Source organism: Engystomops pustulosus, chromosome 5 (assembly GCF_040894005.1).
Source record: "Engystomops pustulosus chromosome 5, aEngPut4.maternal, whole genome shotgun sequence".
In the NCBI taxonomy this organism is placed as follows: Eukaryota; Metazoa; Chordata; class Amphibia; order Anura; family Leptodactylidae; genus Engystomops; species Engystomops pustulosus.
The window spans coordinates 198,713,323-198,734,428 of NC_092415.1; the positions used below are offsets into that span (position 1 = coordinate 198,713,323).

The 21,106-nt window shown below is 45.7% G+C and overlaps 1 protein-coding gene across 1 annotated transcript in view; it reads left to right on the forward strand.

Moving 5' to 3' along the window:
- Positions 1-21,106, forward strand: part of VPS50 (VPS50 subunit of EARP/GARPII complex) — a 136,287-nt gene that overhangs the window by 87,246 nt on the left and 27,935 nt on the right. Inside the window, exons 14-19 of the mRNA XM_072154323.1 lie at positions 1,209-1,300; positions 3,150-3,244; positions 4,601-4,699; positions 6,002-6,092; positions 13,042-13,218; positions 15,084-15,202. Of these exons, the coding sequence (XP_072010424.1) occupies positions 1,209-1,300; positions 3,150-3,244; positions 4,601-4,699; positions 6,002-6,092; positions 13,042-13,218; positions 15,084-15,202 (673 nt within the window). The remainder of the gene's footprint in view (positions 1-1,208; positions 1,301-3,149; positions 3,245-4,600; positions 4,700-6,001; positions 6,093-13,041; positions 13,219-15,083; positions 15,203-21,106) is intronic.

A 21,106-nucleotide genomic window follows, 5' to 3' on the forward strand; every position in this document is an offset into this window, starting at 1 on the left:
GATCAAGGCCCCCTCTCCAAAAAGCTTACAGTTCCCTGCTCCAGGCCATAGTGGGCTCTGGAGATGACCACATTTCAGGTCATCGGGGATCTTCGAGGCCACTTTTTCGTTTTCCATTTCCATCACCATCGAAATCGCTTGCACCTCTGTTATCTGGCTTTACAGACTTTTACACTGTTTTAACCCCCCCCCCCCCTCCCCATGCTGAGGGAGAAGGGAGAGGGGACATTGTAATAGTCTGTAATGCTAAATTGCAGGGGGGGGGAGGTTGAGACAATGTAACAGTCTGTAAAGCCAGAGAATAGAGGGGCAGTGTTTAGGGAGCTGGGAGGAGAGTGAGACAATGTTTTACAGAGGGGCTAGGGTAACCCCTCAGGCTGATTTAGTATAATTATAAAAGTTACTTTTAGAAAGAAGGAGGCCATTGATAACAGATTATTACAGTCACGGTGCCTGGATCTATGAGTAAGTGCCCCTGTTTTATGCTTGCTTACTGGTGTCATGTCTGAGGACTGGCTAGGTGCGGCGTGCACTCTAGACCTGGGGCGCGGCGTGCACTCTAGACCTGGGGCGCGGCGTGCACTCTAGACCTGGGGCGCGGCGTGCACTCTAGACCTGGGGCGCGAGGGGCACTCTAGACCTGGGGCGCGGCGTGCACTCTAGACCTGGGGCGCGGCGTGCACTCTAGACCTGGGGCGCGAGGGGCACTCTAGACCTGGGGCGCGAGGGGCACTCTAGACCTGGGGCGCGAGGGGCACTCTAGACCTGGGGCGCGGCGTGCACTCTAGACCTGGGCGCGGCGTGCGCTCTAGACCTGGGCGCGGCGTGCGCTCTGGACCTGGGCGCGGCGTGCGCTCTGGACCTGGGCGCGGCGTGCGCTCTGGACCTGGGCGCGGCGTGCACTCTGGACCTGGGCGCGGCGTGCACTCTAGACCTGGGCGCGGCGTGCACTCTAGACCTGGGCGCGGCGTGCGCTCTAGACCAGGGCGTGGCGTGCACTCTAGACCGGGGCGCGGCGTGCACTCTAGACCTGGGGCGGCGTGCGCTCTAGACCTGGGGCGGCGTTAGAACTCGCCTGCCTACAGTAGCCTCAGAGAATCGTGTTTTAGTAGTGGAGGAAGCAGTTTTGTAGTCTTCCTGGAGGGGAGTTAACCCCTTTAATGCTGTATTTTTTCTGGCTTACATTCTGCTGTTTTTCTATTTTTCAGATAATAGCAGTGCGTCCGCTACAGAAGAGAACAATTTTGATCGAAATTATATAAAGAAAAAACTAGAGCACGGACTGACGCGCATATGGCAGGTAATCCGCTTTCGTTGTTGCTTACGTTTTCTTATAGCGGGTTTCCGGCCTTATACTATCACTGATTATGAAAGCCCCTTTAGCTAATTTACAAATCGGTGAAAGGTACAAGGATAAGTGTAAATGTGTACAATGGGGATGAACTATCAGCTGATTTCACTAATCTGCAAGGAATCCCAGCAGCAAGTGATTTCTGCCCCTGCACTGCCTCCGGAGGGGGAGTGGAGTATTACATGTTGCTCATTAGAATCTGGTGATGCTGGGTGCTGCTGATGGGCTGGTGGGGATTTCTCATCCAGATTACTCTTTCATTACATGATTTTATTATAATCCCACCCCATTTGGTTGTTCCAATGGTTATTTACAAGAGGAGCAAACTTTCTCCATAAACAACACCCATTTTTTCCTTAAAGCCTCTAAAACTCGAGAAAATGGGGTAAAATTATTCCAGAATTCTCCCATAGATCTCTTAACGAATGTCTTTCTTTGTGTTTTGTGTGATCTTTGGTACTTTCCCTTTAAGAATTTAGTGTAGGTGTGACCATGCAGGCGATATTATGTACCATCTGTGTAATCAGAGCTTTGTGAATGTCGCCAGTAGCAGCAGGACTGTGAAATATGAATTTATATTCCAGGATTGTACCTGGGGTATGTCAGAACACTGCTGTTCTCTGTACTCTCTGTAGCCAATGTTATACATTGTCCCTGGAGAGATCTGTAATCAGACCTGTTGTGGGTAGCAGCAGTACTGTGAAAAATGGATTTATATTACAGTATTATCCTAGGGTATGTCCTAACCCTGCTGTTCTCTTTGCTCTCTTCAGCCAGTGTTATGTATTGTCTCTTTAGAGAAGTGTAAACAGACCTTTGTATATATTGTTAGTAGCAGCAGGACTTTGAAATATGGATTTATGGTGCAAGATTGTAGCTTCTCCAAGTGCACTTCTCCAAGTGAGTTCACACTGCTGTGCTCTGTGCGATCTGCAGTTTGTGTTTAGTGTTGTCCCTGGAGAGATGTGTATTCTTACCTTTGTGTTTGTGTGTTGTCAGTAACAGCAGAACTGTAGATTCTTCAAGTGCACTGGGGGCGTGTCCTCACACTGCTGTGATCTTTGCATAAAACTGCTGCATAGTCCCTCCCCTCTTGTTGAATTCTTCAACCATCATCCAGAGCAATAAGGAGGGATTATGGAGCAGCTCAGTTCAGACACAACCCCCAGAAACTGCAATCTTGGAGGTGTGTTTTCACAGTCCTGCTGCTACTATCAATATTCACAATTATATTATTACACATCTCTCCAAGGACAATACCCATTACTGGATGCAGAGAGCACAGCAATATGGGGACACGCCCCCAGTGCACTTGGCAAAGCTACAATCCTAGAATATAAATTCATGTATCACAGTCCTGCTGCTACTAATAACATGCATAAAGGTCTGATTACACATCTCTCAGCGGACAGTCCATAGCAATGATGTACTGCCTGGTCACAAATATTGAAATATTCCCTATATTATCCTATGTTTTGTTTGGAGTTTCCCTTTAAGCATGGGTTACAAGATCCCGAGTCTCGCTTTTCTATTTTCATGGTAATTTCGTAATTTAAGCTTCAGATAATTCCAGGAAGAGAAAACCTCGAAACCTCTGCTCCGATTTTCCGTCCCGCTGCGTTGTCTGATATTGTCATCGTTGTTGTCGTTTGTGTACAATAAGAGGAGACAGATTGTCAAAAAGAATGTTCTCTTCCCCGGAACGCGAACATATTGTGCAGGTCGGGCGCAGGAACGCGGAGCCTCGTCCACTCTGCTACATCGCATTATCCCTGATGCCTCCCTCTGTGTCTTACAGGACGTTCAGCTCAAGGTCAAGACGTATCTGCTCGGAACCGATATGTCCAACTTCAAGTATGACGACTTCATTGTAGTGCTGGATATAGTCAGCAGGTAGGTCCTTAACGGTCCTTAAAGGGGATGTGAATCTAGTCATTCACTGTGCAACATTGTTACACGGATTTCTTTCATTTATGTGTCTTAAAGGGATCATTCTAGGATTGATCCTTTAAAGTTGTTTCCTATCATGATCATTGGAGTGCTGGGTGTCGGACCCCAATAAACCCAAGACGGATGAATATAAACTACCAGGGGAATTCCTTTAAGGGTGGACACATCTAAATCGCCTATCCTAAGAGGTCCTTCAGTGATTAGATTTAGGCAATGAGCGTTGATATTGGGAGAACCACGTAAAGTAGTGTTTGAGAGATGTGTAATCAGATCTTTGTGCGTGTTGTTAGTAGCAGCAGGACTGTGAAAAATGGATTCCAGGATTGTAGCTTCTCCTCATGGTGGTGTGTCCGCTCACTGCTGTGCCCCGTGCTCTATGCAGCCAATGTTAGGTATTGTTCATGGAGAGATGTGTAATCATACCTTTGTGTATGTTATTAGTAGCAGCAGCAGGACTGTGAAAAATGGATTCCTGGACTGTAGCTTCACCTTATGGTGGTGTGTCCTCACACTGCTGTGCTCTATGCAGCCAATGTTAGGTATTGTTCATGGAGAGATGTATAATCATACCTTTGTGTATGTTATTAGTAGCAGCAGGACTGTGGAAAATGTATTCCTGGACTGTAGCTTCACCTTATGGTGGTGTGTCCTCTCACTGCTGTGCTCTGTGCTCTATGCAGCCAGTGTTAGCTATTGTTCATGGAGAGATGTGTAATCATACCTTTGTGCATGTTGTTAGTAGCAGCAGGACTGTGGAAAATGGATTCCTGGATTGTAGCTTCTCCTCATGGTGGTGTTTCCTCACACTGCTGTGCTCTATGCAGCCAGTGTTAGGTATTGTTCCTGGAGAGATGTGTAATCATACCTTTGTGTATGCCATATATAGCGGTAGGACTGTGGAAAGTGGATTCCAGGATTGGAGTGTCTCCACTTGGGGGTATGTCCCCACACTGCTGTGCTTTCTGCAACCATTGTTAAAAATTGGCCTTCGAGATCAGTCTAATCAGACCTGTGTGTATGTTGTTTGTAGCAGCAGGACTGTGAAAAATGGATTTATATTCCAGGATTGTAATTTCTCCAACTGCACTGGGCGTGTGACCTCACACTGCTGTGCTCTGTGCAGCCAGTGTTAGGTATTGTTATTGGATATATGTGTAATCAGGCCTTTGTGTTTATTAGTTAGTAGCAGCAGGACTGTGAAATATCAGCCTGAGATTTGTAGTTAATTATCTACTAAAACCAGTACTGTGACTATACGTTTCTGATCGCTGACCTGTTAATTCCTGTCTCCCCGTCTAGGCTCATGCAGGTCGGAGAGGAGTTCTGCGGCAGCAAATCCGAGGTTTTACAGGAATCCGTTAGGAAGCAAAGTGTGAACTATTTTAAAAATTATCACAGGTAGGTCAAATCGTATCACCAATCGCGTGATCTCCTTCCACCAAAAACCGGAGAATAATTACTAACCGTGTCACTGAAAATGAGGTAGAGGATCCCAGAAAAGAAGTGAAGCACAAGAGAAAACTTACATACAAGAGCATGAGATGAGGATTAGAGGATCGGGTTATCATCTCCTGTCATTGGGGCTTATTTACTAAGGGCTCCGCGGGTGCACTTTCATCGGGTTTCCCAAATTTTTCCGCCGGATTTTTGGCACATGCGATCGGATTTCGGCGTAATCGCGCCGGCTTTAATGTGACGGAAATGGGGGGGCGTGGCCGTTGGAGAACCTGACGGATTCGGAGAAACTGCGGAATTTAAAAAAACGAAAAGTGTTGCAAGATCAAGCACTCACATGCACCAGGAAGAAGCAGGTGAACTCCGGCGGACCTCGGCGCAGCAGCGACACCTGGGGGATATCAGGCGCACGACCTTAGTGAATCCCGCCAGAACCCGAATCCTCGTCGGACAACGCGCCGCTGGATCGCGACTGAAACGGTTAAGTAAATGAGCCCCATTGTATCAATACACTGGTAGTTTAGTGGGGTGAAACCTGCTGACAGGTTCCCTTTAATTTCTTCCCAAAACAGAGCATCTCTTCTATGGGAAAGGTCTGACCTGCAGTACCACAAACAGCCTTTTTACATGAGTGGCGCTATTTCCGAATCGAAAAAATGTACATTTTTATCGTACAAATCACGAATTCTGCCTATTCCTCATTCGCCATATTAAAATTTCCGATTAATTAGAAGTCATTGGCTGTTTCTCAGGGACAGGATTTTAGTTTTTAAGGGTTTTTTTTTTTTTGGCACATTTACTCTCAGCCCAAAAACACATCATTAATGAGAGTCATTATGTGGTCCGCTCCGAAATTAGCCTCTCCGGCAGGAGCGCGGTCATCAGCGGCGATGTCTATATATTGTCCCCTTATTCTCCATTCTAGCAGCGGCGCAGGTTTCGGCTGCCGGGTGTGGGGGGGGGGGGCACCTGAAGTTCCCGGGTGACCACTTTGGAAAGGTTAATGAATTGTCGTTTGCCGGGGTGAAGTTTTACGGACTGAATGTCTAAATCTCTGCGGCGTTTAACCCTCGCCGCGTCCTATAAACCGCTCATTACCGTCCATAATTAATTCATATTCTGTTCCCAGGATTTTAAGACCTCCGTGAACTTTTACAATGTATCGTTCATTTTTTTTAGCGTCTTCTTTAAATTCAATAGCTGCTGATTTTTTTTTTTTATAGAATTATTTTTTTTCCTTTCTAGAACGCGCCTCGAAGAACTCAGAATGTTCCTTGAAAACGAGACCTGGGAGCTTTGTCCGGTCAAGTCCAGCTTTAGCATATTACAGCTACACGTGAGTGGTGATCCCTAAACGGAGTGTGTGTATTCTTTAGTAACCGATTTAAAGGGGGAGTCGTTAATTTTTATTTTGTTTTTTTAATGTATTAATCACATTAATCTGAGTATTTAATAATGTGATGTCTCATTGATCAGTGACATTGCCTACTTGTTGCTCGGTCAATAAGACTTAGGTGCAATACCAAGAGCAGCCACTATACAATATATGGCGCTGCATTTAGTGTACTATGAAGATCCGGCATTGCTCATCAAATCAGGCGTCGTTCACCACTGAACTTCCAGTGAATAGAAACCTGTACTACTGTGTGTGAGTTAGGTGTGTCCATCACATCACCATGTCATGTGTACTTAAAGGAAACCTACCACCACCCATCTACCTATTAAGGTAGATCCGGTGGCAGGTTCCTCTACTGTAGAGTAGTAGAGCCCTTTTTAGGGCTCATTCTTTTGTGGCCCAGAACTTTTATAAATTATAATTCCCCCAATATGCAAATTTGCTGAAGAGGCTACAGGGGCGTGGAGTAGGCGGAGCCGAGGCTACACTGTGCGGCTACTCCACGCCCCGGTAGCCTCTTGCGTTCTGCCTACCAATGCATCTTCAGCGCACAACTACAAGGAGCTGCGCACACTCATCTGCGAGGCTGGGTTCTACGCATGCGCAGTAGCTCCGGTTTCAGAGATGAGACTGCACAGCCGGCGGCCTGCATTCTGCGCATGCACAAAACCCGGCTTTGTGGACGAGTGCGTGAAGCTGAAGAATGCATTGGTAGGAGGATCAAAGAGGCCACTGGGACAAGGAGTAGCCGCGCCGTGTAGCCTCAGCTCCGCCTACTCCACGCCCCAGTAGCCTCTTTAGGAAATTTACGTATTGGGGGAAGTAAAATTTATAAAAGTTCTGGGCCACAAAAGAATAAGCCCTAAAAAGGGCAATCCTACTCTACACTAGAGGAACCTGCCACCGGATCTATCTTAATAGGTAGATCTGCGGTTGTAGGTTTACATTAACTTGCTAAAGTTTTCTGATAATGGCCAACCCCTTTTAAATGACACTAAAAAAGCAAATTTTATCCTATCCTTTACATACTAAAAGCGGACTCCTGGCGCATTGTCGAAATACTTTACATTTATTGGCGCCATCATGCAACTTTACATTGAACTGTATTTTTCTGTAAAATGCATTAAAAGCACCACTTTCTGGCTAATTTTGGGACTAACTTCAACTTGGATGCATATAATCTCCAAAAAATAAAAGCTAAAAATCTGCAGAGGATATAAATGCCACATATTTTACCCATAGTGAAAAACAAGCAAAATCCTACTTACAATACAATATAATAAAGCTTTATTGATCCATATACAGGGATTTTTGTTGGAGGTGCAAGTGGGGGTCATTTACTAAGGGATTAGCTTTTTCCCGACGTGTTACCCGAATATTTCTGATTTGTGACGCTTTTACCTGTATTGCCCTGGGATTTTGGCGCACGCGATCGGATTGTGGCGCATCGGCGCTGGCATGCACGCGACAGAAATCGGGGGGGGGGGGGGGGGCGAACGAAAACCCGATGGATTAGGAAAAAACGCCGCATTTGAAAAAAAAAAAAAAAAAGTGTTGCGGGACTCGCGCTTACCTTCACCAAGAATAGGCTGTTGAACTTCAGTGCAGCAGCGCCACTTGGTGGACGTCGGAGGAACTGCCTTAGTGAATCCCGGACGGACCCGAATCCACCGCAGAGAACGCTCCGCTGGATCGCGAATGGACCGGGTAAGTAAATCTGCCCCATTAAGTTGCTTTGGCTGCCTTTTGAGTCCATTTATTGTAAAAATCTCGGTATAAAGGAGCTATAATGTAAACTATATTGTAATTTTTTTTTAATAAACTAGTGTATAAATTTATAAAAATGATGATAAAATGCCCTAAAAATTTAATACACACTTACTATACATTGAGCCATTTTACACTTCCTTTAATGTCTGTTTGCGGTCAAAGTTGTGAGCACCCTCATGCAACTTTGCGACAGAAAAATGAAAATGTTTGACTGAGATGTTGATCCACACAGACAATTTATCTCTCATTTGCTGATTTCTTTCCATGAATCGCTCTGCCCCCAATCTCTGTGCTGCTCCCTCCTCGGGCAGGGGGCCAGGAGCTCAATCATTAGAAGACTTAGCGCTTCTGGAAAACACATTAATAGTCAGGATGAGGAATAGCACGATGGCGCCTCCTCGTCTTCTCTCTCCCATCCACATGACGGCTTCTCAGTCATTACAGAATATTAATGATTTATGGCCGACGTGGACTTTTGACACAGTAACGGCCGTCGTAATGATTCCTACAACGTATTCTTCATGTTCTTCTGATTTAAAAAGTGAAAGAAATTAGGATGAGGGACTCTGGTGATAATGGAGATTTCACTGTCACCCATGTACATGCTACCGAAATACATCCGCACATTAAAGTAAGGATCATTGAGCTCCTCACTATAATATCATTACCATAATCACCAGAAACTGTGCTATGTAAATGGCTGTTCTAATTACCGGAGGAAATGACATCTGTTATACTGTATAACAAATTACCATATAATACTAACCTGTCTATAAAATAGTATAACTACTGCCCCTATGTACAAGAATATAAGGACTATAATACTGCCTCCTATGTACAGGAATGTAACTACTATAATACTGCCCCCTATGTACAAGAATATAACTACTATAATACTGCCCCCTATATACAGGAATATAACTACTATAATACTGCCCCCTATGTACAGGAATATAACTACTATAATACTGCCCCCTATGTACAGGAATATAACTACTATAATACTGCCCCCTATGTACAAGAATATAACTACTATAATACTGCCCCCTATGTACAAGAATATAACTTCTATAATACTGCCCCCTATGTACAAGAATATAACTACTATAATACTGCCCCCTATGTACAAGAATATAACTACTATAATACTGCTCCCTATGTACAAGAATATAACTACTATAATACTGCCCCCTATGTACAAGAATATAACTACTATAATACTGCCCCCTATGTACAAGAATATAACTTCTATAATACTGCCCCCTATATACAGGAATATAACTACTATAATACTGCCCCCTATGTACAGGAATATAACTACTATAATACTGCCCCCTATGTACAAGACTATAACTACTATAATACTGCCTCCTATGTACAAGAATATAACTACTATAATACTGCCCCCTATGTACAAGAATATAACTACTATAATACTGCCCCCTATGTACAAGAATATAACTACTATAATACTGCCCCACTATGTACAAGAATATAACTACTATAATACTGCCCCCTATGTACAAAAATATAACTACTATAATACTTCCTCCTATGTACAAGAATATAACTACTATAATACTGCCCCCTATGTACAAGAATATAACTACTATAATACTATCCCCTATGTACAGGAATATAACTACTATAATACTATCCCCTATGTACAGGAATATAACTACTATAATACTGCCCCTATGTACAAGAATATAACTACTATAATACTGCCCCCTATGTACAAGAATATAACTACTATAATACTATCCCCTATGTACAGGAATATAACTACTATAATACTGCCCCTATGTACAAGAATTTAACTACTATAATACTGTCCCTTATGTACAAGAATATAACTACTATAATACTGCCCCCTATGTACAAGAATATAACTACTATAATACTACCCCCTATGTACAAGAATATAACTACTATAATACTGCCCCCTATGTACAAGAATATAACTACTATAATACTGCCCCCTATGTACAAGAATATAACTACTATAATACTGTCCCCTATGTACAGGAATATAACTACTATAATACTGCCCCCTATGTACAGGAATATAACTACTATAATACTGCCCCCTATGTACAAGAATATAACTACTATAATACTGCCCCTATATACAAGAATATAACTACTATAATACTGCCCCCTATGTACAAGAATATAACTACTATAATACTGCCCCCTATGTACAAGAATATAACTACTATAATACTGCCCCCTATGTACAAGAATATAACTACTATAATACTGCCCCCTATGTACAAGAATATAACTACTATAATACTGCCCCACTATGTACAAGAATATAACTACTATAATACTGCCCCCTATGTACAAAAATATAACTACTATAATACTTCCTCCTATGTACAAGAATATAACTACTATAATACTGCCCCACTATGTACAAGAATATAACTACTATAATACTGCCCCCTATGTACAAAAATATAACTACTATAATACTTCCTCCTATGTACAAGAATATAACTACTATAATACTGTCCCCTATGTACAAGAATATAACTACTATAATACTGCCCCACTATGTACAAGAATATAACTACTATAATACTGCCCCCTATGTACAAGAATATAACTACTATAATACTGCCCCCTATGTACAAGAATATAACTACTATAATACTGCCCCCTATGTACAAGAATATAACTACTATAATACTGCCCCCTATGTACAAGAATATAACTACTATAATACTGCCCCCTATGTACAAGAATATAGCTACTATAATACTGCCCCCTATGTACAAGAATATAACTACTATAATACTGCCCCCTATGTACAAGAATATAACTACTATAATACTGCCCCCTATGTACAAGAATATAACTACTATAATACTGCCCCCTATGTACAAGAATATAACTACTATAATACTGCCCCCTATGTACAAGAATATAACTACTATAATACTGCCTCCTATGTACAGGAATATAACTACTATAATACTGCCCCCTATGTACAAGAATATAACTACTATAATACTCCCCCTATGTACAAGAATATAACTACTATAATACTGCCCCCTATGTACAAGAATATAACTACTATAATACTGTCCCCTATGTACAAGAATATAACTACTATAATACTGCCCCCTATGTACAAGAATATAACTACTATAATACTGCCCCCTATGTACAAGAATATAACTACTATAATACTGCCTCCTATGTACAAGAATATAACTACTATAATACTGCCCCCTATGTACAAGAATATAACTACTATAATACTGCCTCCTATGTACAAGAATATAACTACTATAATACTGCCCCCTATGTACAAGAATATAACTACTATAATACTGCCCCCTATGTACAAGAATATAACTACTATAATACTGCCCCCTATGTACAAGAATATAACTACTATAATACTGCCCCCTATGTACAAGAATATAACTACTATAATACTGCCTCCTATGTACAAGAATATAACTACTATAATACTGCCCCCTATGTACAAGAATATAACTACTATAATACTGCCCCCTATGTACAAGAATATAACTACTATAATACTGCCCCCTATGTACAAGAATATAACTACTATAATACTGCCTCCTATGTACAGGAATATAACTACTATAATACTGCCCCCTATGTACAGGAATATAACTACTATAATACTGCCTCCTATGTACAGGAATATAACTACTATAATACTGCCCCCTATGTACAGGAATATAACTACTATAATACTGCCCCCTATGTACAAGAATATAACTACTATAATACTACCCCCCTATGTACAAGAATATAACTACTATAATACTGCCCCCTATGTACAGGAATATAACTACTATAATACTGCCCCCTATGTACAAGAATGTAACTACTATAATACTGCCCCCTATGTACTGGATGTTGGTTATAAGTCTTCTCAGATTGCATTTGGGGTCATTATGATACAATTTAAGAGCTGCTTGAAGATGACTTATGTATTGTAGATATCGCTTTCTATGACTTTCTATAGTTTGTGCTTTTGTATTTTCTACTTTTGTTTTTATATGTAATGTATTTTCATTTAGTGCTTCCTTGAAGTTACAGTAACTATAGAGCTGTCGTAATGGGATTTAGTGAGGATAATTTGCTATTATGTATCGTGTTTAGCTTTGTGTAGGATGAAGGCTTTTATTGCAGGATCTGATTTTTCAATGTAAACCTATGGACCTGAATGTATGCAATAGCAATGCTGCCTGCTGGGATAAATGCATCAAGACCTGGCAAACTATAGACCACCTCTTAATCTATTATTTTGAAGTAATCATACAACCTACAGCTTTATTTTACTGCACATTAGTAGATATATGCCCTTGTACAGACCCTGAGTTACATCCTGTATTATACCCCAGAGCTGCACTCACTATTCTGCTGCTGGTGCAGTCACTGTGTACATACATGACATTACTTATCCTGTACTGATCCTGAGTTACATCCTGTATTATACTCCAGAGCTGCACTCACTATTCTGCTGCTGGTGCAGTCACTGTGTACATACATGACATTACTTATCCTGTACTGATCCTGAGTTACATCCTGTATTATACTCCAGAGCTGCACTCACTATTCTGCTGCTGGTGCAGTCACTGTGTACATACATGACATTACCTATTCTGTACTGATCCTGAGTTACATCCTGTTTTATACTACACGACCAGGTATAGCATGAGCCTTGCACCTGTGTGACATCACATGACCAGGGATATAACGAGCCGTGCACCTTTGTGACATCAAATGACCAGGCACTGGTTTTTAACCACTGAAAGTAAACAATGAAGCTTTCTATAGAATGAGAGGAAGCGAAGAACTACAACACATCGAAGTGTTTACACTTATTACACAAACAATATAAATTACCTGCTGAAAGTCTACGATCCCTTTTAGGTTTTTGCAGCCACCATTAGTGGTAGCTCAGTAATTTATTGCCTACTGAAATGTATTGTATCTCTGTTTGCCATGAGCTCCCTCTAGTGGTGTCTGCAGACATAGAGAACTTTATCTTTTTTAGGCTTTACTGATTTGGCCGAGTCTTCTTTTAATTACATTTTTAATCAGCAAATTTTTGTTATTTACACAGGAATTCAAGTGTTTGGGCCAATCGCGTTCTCCATCCATGTCTCCGAGCAAGCAGACCACCTCCGGGGATCCTGGGGACGTTTCACTGTTTGAGCAGTACACTAACGGAGGCAATCCTTTTGAGATCCCGTCTGTATTAAAAGATGACGAAACCGAGGATGTTCTCGCTGCTAATGGGGTAAGACCTCCCCGAGTTAGGAGGGGTTGCGATAGGATGAGGCCTTATTCCAGCAAGAGTTTTTCCTCCTCTTCAGGGCTCAAACTAAGAAGCTAAAAGAGGCCAAATACATTGTAGGAATTTGGTTCAAATCCAGCCAACCAGCTGTTGTGTGTTAGGGTCTCCTTGTTCTCCCCTCACAACAGATAACGGATTTCAACATGGCCGATTCTTTTGTTCTCTCGCTCTAAAATTTCTGCTTTCTACGCTAACACATTGCAACGGGTCTTAAGGTTCATCAATGTTCAGCCAAGTGCTAGTTAAAGTGTATGTCATCTTGAATAGTGAAGCTGTACTGTTTTCTATGAGAGGTTTTTTCCTTACCTACTGGTGTATAGATGGGGGGACAGTTATTAAAAGCATAACCTGACTTTCAATAAAATGTTATAAATGAAAAGTGGAAAATATAACAGTAAACATTGTAATGTACTTCATTAGAGACATCTGTTCCTGTGTCCTTCTTTTTCACCTGCCTTTCTTCCTTATTTAAGCAGTTTGTGTAGCTTTTTGTCATGTATCCACTGACAGTTGATAGATAAGGAGAAGTTGATAAAGTGTCTAATGACTTTTCTCCTTACAGTCCCAGAATATTATAATATAGAATTTTTTCCCTTACTTCCCTTCCCTTTCCTTTTTTGGCTGAACTTGATGGACATAGGTTCCCCTTAACATGGGTTAAAAAAAAAACATATCACCAGAAGGCACAATTTCATTGGTGACAAGCTGCAACAGGCACTGTCTAGTACATTACATAACTATTAGTTTCAGATCTCTGCTGCCCTCCGTTCCTGTAATATCCCCTGATAAAGCTTACCTGGCTCCCTGCCAACAAGTCCAGGCCCAGTCCCGTGTTCATGGCTCTTTTCAAATCTAACATTGGTTGGTTAATTAGCATAACACTAGGCACTGCCCTCGCTCGTTAATATTTTATCCCTAACCCTCCCACATTTCATAACCCCCCCCCCCCCCCCTCTTTGACGTCGGCTCACCGCGCAGCAAACCTGGCGCATGCGCGGTGAGCCAACCACCCTTGCTACGCCTGAACAGTTAACTGCCACATAGCATCCTGCCAATGAGCGATTAACTGCGCAGGCGCGCGGGCGTAATACTCGCTGCTCAAGCGTGAGTTTTTCTGCGTGGTGAACGAGCGTCAGAGAGGGAGTGTTAGGAGCCGATAGCGGGGACAGATTTCTTCTCTCTGTGATAATAGGTGCATTCACGCGACTTACCCTCCACTAGTGCACAAATCAGCTCATTTGCATAAGTGCACACTGAACAGCCCTGCCCCTAGTGCACAGATCAGCTCATTTGCATAAGTGGACTCACCTGAACAGCCCTGCCCCTAGTGCACAGATCAGCTCATTTGCATAAGTGCACTCACCTGTACAGCCCTGCCCCTAGTGCACAGATCAGCTCATTTGCATAAGTGCACTCACCTGTACAGCCCTGCCCCTAGTGCACAGATCAGCTCATTTGTATATAGAGATTGACTTCTTTAATATCCAGGATCATTGGGAATCCATGGAGATAATGAGTCCCCTAATTCCTCTGGTGCGGGATGACCCCCGTTTTCCTCCCTGTAATCCTTCTTGTGGAGCTGTTTCCTTTCAGCGTTTCGTTACTTGTACGTTGCAGATCTTATAAACCGATTTGTCTCTGTGGTTCCCGCAGAGCCCCAGCATGGGGGCCGCTTTACAGCAGTGATAACGTTTCCCGTAATTGTGGGTGTCATTGCTGTGCAGCGGGGAGGGGGTGTTGTGGTGTATAAGCCCCGCAGACATGTGAGATCCTGGTAATATAAATAAACCTAACATCTTCTCCCGCAGTACGAATCAGACGAGCTGGAGAAAAGCGCTTATCAGGAGTACGATAGTGACAGCGACGTCCCCGAGGAACTGAAGAGGGATTACGTTGACGAGCAGACCGGAGATGTACCGTCTAAAAGGTGACTGCACCCCAAAATATGAAGATGGTTGTAGTCTTCCTATGATCTCAGTATACCTTTAAGTGGTCCTGGTTATAAAAAACATTTAAGGGAATCCTAATTCAACAGGGGGGTTCCACATTTACAACTTTTACCTATTAGCCACAGTGTAAGCGGGAATGAAGAGAGTCTTTGTTTTGGAGGACCCTGTATGTCCTTGTATTACACTAACGGCCTATTGATTTAAATGTAAACTGTGTAATACTTTATTTCCCCTGTGGGGGAGCTGCACGGAAATGGAACACTTGCATTCAAGCTCATCCAAAGCAGCAGCAGCAGAATAGTGAGTGCAGCTCTGGAGTATAATACAGGATGTAACTCAGGATCAGTACAGGATAAGTAATGTCATGTATGTACACAGTGACTGCACCAGCAGCAGAATAGTGAGTGCAGCTCTGGAGTATAATACAGGATGTAACTCAGGATCAGTACAGGATAAGTAATGTCATGTATGTACACAGTGACTGCACCAGCAGCAGAATAGTGAGTGCAGCTCTTGAGTATAATACAGGATGTAACTCAGGATCAGTACAGGATAAGTAATGTCATGTATGTACACAGTGACTGCACCAGCAGCAGAATAGTGAGTGCAGCTCTGGAGTATAATACGGGATGTAACTCAGGATCAGTACAGGATAAGTAATGTCATGTATGTACACAGTGACTGCACCAGCAGCAGAATAGTGAGTGCAGCTCTGGTGTATAATACAGGATGTAACTCAGGATCAGTACAGGATAAGTAATGTCATGTATGTACACAGTGACTGCACCAGCAGCAGAATAGTGAGTGCAGCTCTGGTGTATAATACAGGATGTAACTCAGGATCAGTACAGGATAAGTAATGTCATGTATGTACACAGTGACTGCACCAGCAGCAGAATAGTGAGTGCAGCTCTGGTGTATAATACAGGATGTAACTCAGGATCAGTACAGGATAAGTAATGTCATGTATGTACACAGTGACTGCACCAGCAGCAGAATAGTGAGTGCAGCTCTGGGGTATAATACAGGATGTAACTCAGGATCAGTACAGGATAAGTAATGTCATGTATGTACACAGTGACTGCACCAGCAGCAGATAGTGAGTGCATCTCTGGAGCTCGTTACATCGTTAGCTGTCTGTTGCTGTGAGAGGCTGTGTGCTGCTGCTGCTCTGAGCTCCAGGAATAATCCACCTCCACCTGGGGCCTGCTCTCTCCCTTCCCAGGGAGGGGGTGGGTTTCCAGGCATGAGCCAGAGCGGCAAGCCCCAGGCTCCTGCTTCCCGGGCCAGGCCGGCGGGGGGCAGGGGTAGCCAGGAACCGGCCAGCGCTATGGAGGACTCAGGGGTGAGACGTTCCACCAGGAGTCGTAGTAATACTGCTCCTGCTCCCCCTGGGTCCAGTGTAAAGAGGCAAACCCAGAAGCCGGACGTCCATGATGGTGCAGGTGAGAGCGGTCCTTCCGGGGCTGGAGACATGAAGCGGAGTGCTCACAGAGGTAAGGCTGACCATGCGGTGGGAGGCTGGGCGGTGCAGGGGCCCCGGGAGTCTTTGTCCACCTATGCCTCCCGGGTCCAGAGCCACCTCTGTGAGTACGAAGAGGCGACTAAGACCATCAGGAGGCTCCGGGAGGAGCTGCGTTGTGCCCGCGCCAGGGCGAACACAGCGCCAAAGAAGCGCAAAATAGAAATTAATGGAGAAATTAACCACCTGAAGGCAGAGATTGCTAAGCTTGATAAAAGAAAAACTTTCATATTGGACAACAGCGGTCCGTTTAAAGAAAAACTTGTAAATGATGATAGATTTGCTCAAATGGCTGATACCAGAGAGCAAAGGCTGAAGGGGTTGCAGCCTGCGAGCCAGGTGGAGGAGGAGGAGGATGATGATGATAACGAGCAGCAGTTCCCACCTGGCGGCCTGCAGGAAGATCAGCAGGCCTCGTGCAGTGGGCCCCCTGCTGGACAGCCAGCAGTAACACCTCGCTCGGGGGAGGACAGTGACACCGGCAGCCAGGGAGGGGCGCTCATGGCGGAGATCCGGCTGCTCGAGTCCCCAGTGCGCATGGAGAACTTTTCTTTTGGTGACGAACTCCCAGAGGAAGCCGCTGGGGGGAGCAGCCGGAGGAAGGCGAAGAAGACCAGGCCCAAGCAGCAAGAAGAGGTACGTTTCATCTTTACCCCCCTCCCTGTACACCCCCCCGGGCAAAGCGCAGGGTCAGCTCACTGTGCAAGCCCTGCTACCCAAACCCCCCCGAAATCTGCTGTGGACCCGGTGCAAAGGTGCAGGGAGATTACAGGTGTGACATCTGATGTGGCGATGGGCTCCGTCTCTGTTTGTGGTAACAGTGGGGGAGCAGGGGAGACATCGGCCGCAAGGCCGGACAGTAAGGGCGGCTCGGCAGTGGCAATAACATCAAAATCCAGTGCTGTGGTGCGTCCCCCGGTGGGAGGGGGGGATAGCCCGGCACTGGTGGCAGCTTCCGGTGCCTCTGCGCCTCTTCATGCTGTTGCCGCTGATCACTTAGTTGAGGGGCGGCGGCAGTGTGGAGGGGTCGCTGAGGCTGAGGGCTCCGGACCTCCCAGACAAAAAGTGTTATTCTGTGTTGGTGTTGGGGATAATGTGAATTCTACGGAAATTGGAGATCAGCGGCGCCTCACACCGGCTAAAGAACAGCGGCGAATGTTACCAAGCCCCAGGAGAAGTAAAATAACATCTGCTACCGATGATGTGGAGGGCACAAGTGTGACACAAGTTGGGGTCCCCTCTGGGCGATGCGCTGCGGGGGGACCCCCGTCCCTTGTGCCTGAAGATGGGGAGGTGGTCATGTCCCCTGATGTTGGTGCTGGTCCAGCCAGTGTGAATGGTGTCAGTAATGTTGTGGTGGATAATGTGAATGGTGTGAGTGGTGGAGAATCTTTTCCAGCTTTGGGGGTGAGTGATGGAGTGACTGGTGGTGTGAGTGGCGCGGCTGAGTGTAACATGGAGGTGGGTGGTGTTAATGTGGTGGGTGCAGGGGTTGGTCCGGTTGCTCCCCCAGTGGCGGCCCCCGTTAAGAGCTATGCCAGTGTCGCTGCTGGGGGAAGTAGGGGTCCATCATCCTCGTCTCTGGGCTCTGGGGACGGCTTTTTGCAACGGCGGCTCCTGCATGCCTTACAGAAGGGAGAAAGGACGATCAATGTAGCGGGGCAGGAGGTTGATTTGTCGTTTTGGATAGAGAGGCACGGCCTGTCTGCCTTCCGAGAGCAAAGAGGCAGGGAGACATCATGGTCGCTCCCGACAACCGGGCCGGGTGCTAACCGTAGGAATGTGGTCCGTCTTCGGTGGCGTGGCAGTGATGTGTGTCCCCCTCGGGCACGAGTAGTTGAGCTGCTACTGAAGATGGACTTCAAGGCGGCTGACATCTTTGCCTTGATCCATCCCTATGGTACATCTGAGTTTGATATCAGCTTTGTTCGGCCGGAGGGGCTTGAGCTCTTCTGGTCTAACTATGAGCTGAGATACAACGAGCCCGAGTGGCGGGACTTTGCTGTGCAAGCAGTGTCCCGCCAGAGCGAACTCAAGAAAGTGACCGTTCTTACCCGTAACGAATCACTATCTTGCTTTGACATCATGACCTGGATGAATCGTTATGGAGAGGTGCTAGGATTACCCGAGAAAAATCGTGATGAGTATGGTATCTGGTCAGGGGCCTGGACCTTCATGGTGAAGTTGAGGCGTTCAGGTAACTCAGTCGCCCACATCCCTTCATCAGCCTTCCTGGGGAGGGATCGGATCCTGATCTTCCACCGGGGGCAGCCTAGGCTGTGTCACAGGTGCGGTGACCCCACACATTTCAGCGCAAACTGCACCGTGCAGAAGTGTGCGTTGTGTGGGGGTGTCGGCCATCTCGCTGCATCCTGTACGGGACAGATTAGGTGTAACCTGTGTGGTGATCTCGGTCACCCGTACAGTCGTTGTCCTCTTTCCTTCGCTAATGCAGGCTCAACCTCAGCGGATGAAAGCCATGAGGCTGAATCTGCTGGGGAGGGGACTAGCAAAGGCGGAGGAATGGAGGGGCCAGGGAAGAAAGACAGGAAAAAGACGCCTGCCCAGCTAAGGCGTCTAGAGAAGCGTCAACAGGAGAGAGAGCGGGGGGAGTCTCGGGCTGCTGGGACAACCTCTGGCGCTGTCCTGGAGACCACACCTGTCGCTGAGGCCCCAGGGGATGATGTACTGGATGAGGAGGTCAGGAGGATCGAGAGAGAGGAAGGTGCCACGTCCTCAGACTCCTCCCATTATGAGAGTATGGACGAGGATAATAGGGCGTGGCTAGAGGAAAAGCGTAAGCGTGGCGCCAAAAAGAAGAAAAAGGGTAAAAAGAAGGGAGGTGTAAGATCTCCTCCCACCCTGACTAAGGTACCCAAGGAAGGTGCAACCGACCCCCCGCTGGTCGAACTTTCAAATCGATTCCTGGCCCTGGATGGAGCCTCTCCTGCCGATGGAGGGGCTGAGGGAGAAGGGCCAGAGGTGGCGGAGCCTGCAGGGGGTGCCGAGTCTCCCCCTGGGGAGTCAGGGTCCTCAGGAGGGGAGACTGGCCCAGAGTCTGGAGACGAGGATGAGGGGGCAGGTCCTGGATCTGCCCCTGAAGCATCAGAGGTGCGGGAGATGGACACCACAATATGTCTAAAAAGGGGGTGTTCATTTCCCGAGGGTGGTGGTAAGATGGGTAAAAAGAAAGCCGTCTAACTCAATCACTCATGATGGCGGCACCCACTCCGTTGACGCTGGCGTCCATTAATGTCGCCAGCATTAAGTCTGATGCGGCTAGATTTGCGGCCTTTGATTTTCTCGGCCGCGTTGAGGCCGACATTTTATTCTGAAGAGGTGTCAGTACGATAGACACACATCTTTGGTTTTTGAGAGGGATTACGGGAAATACCGCTCGCCCGACCCTTACAGAAACTGCAAGATGTCAGTGAATGGTAAAGTTGTCACGGGACTGGTTGACAGTACGGGATCCCTGAAAAGGTCCAGATCAGGGATTCTGGAGGTCGTCAGATCCTTCTACTCACACCTCTTGGGCAGGAAAGATCTAGATCGGGATGTGATGTCGGCTTTCCTGGCTGAAACTGTCCCTGAGCCAGGAGTAGACCCTTCTCTTGATGTTTTGACCGAAGTGATCAGGGAAGAGGAAGTCAGCCTGGCGATTGAAGGGCTCGCCCTTAAGAAATCGCCAGGTCCGGATGGCTTAACATCTGAGTTTTATAAGACCTTTAAGGAAGCCTTGGTTCCCCTCTTGACTGAGGTATTCAATGAGTGTCTTTCCTCGGGCGCTCTGCCGAAGTCAATGAGGAGGTCTGCCCTGATCATCCTGTCAAAGGGTAAGGACCGATCTCGTGTTGAGAACTGGCGTCCCATAGCGCTTCTCAATACGGACAGAAAGGTTTTGGCAAAGGTGCTGTTTAATCGGCTGGTGCAGTTTGCACCCCGGCTCCTTTCAGGGACCCAGCACTGCTCTGTTCCAGGCCGCAGTACATTTAGTGCTGTGCTTTGTGTCCGGGAGGCAGTGGAGCAGGGAAGGGCTGGTAACTGGAAGGGGTACTTGCTGTCCTTGGATCAGGCAAAAGCGTTTGATCGGGTTAACCACGAGTACCTCTGGTCTGTCCTTCTGAGGTATGGCCTGCCGGGGGAGTTTGTCAATTGGCTAAAGGTTTTGTACGCAGGGGCAGAGAGTTTCCCGCTTGTGAACGGTTGGATTGGCCGCTCTTTTGAGGTTGGGTCTGGTGTTCGCCAGGGTTGTCCTCTGAGCCCACTACTGTACGTGTTTGTGATTGACCCATTCCTTAGGAGGGTTGATCGTGGGCCGTTGGTGGGAGTCGGGATGGATCGGGCAGCACCGGAAGCC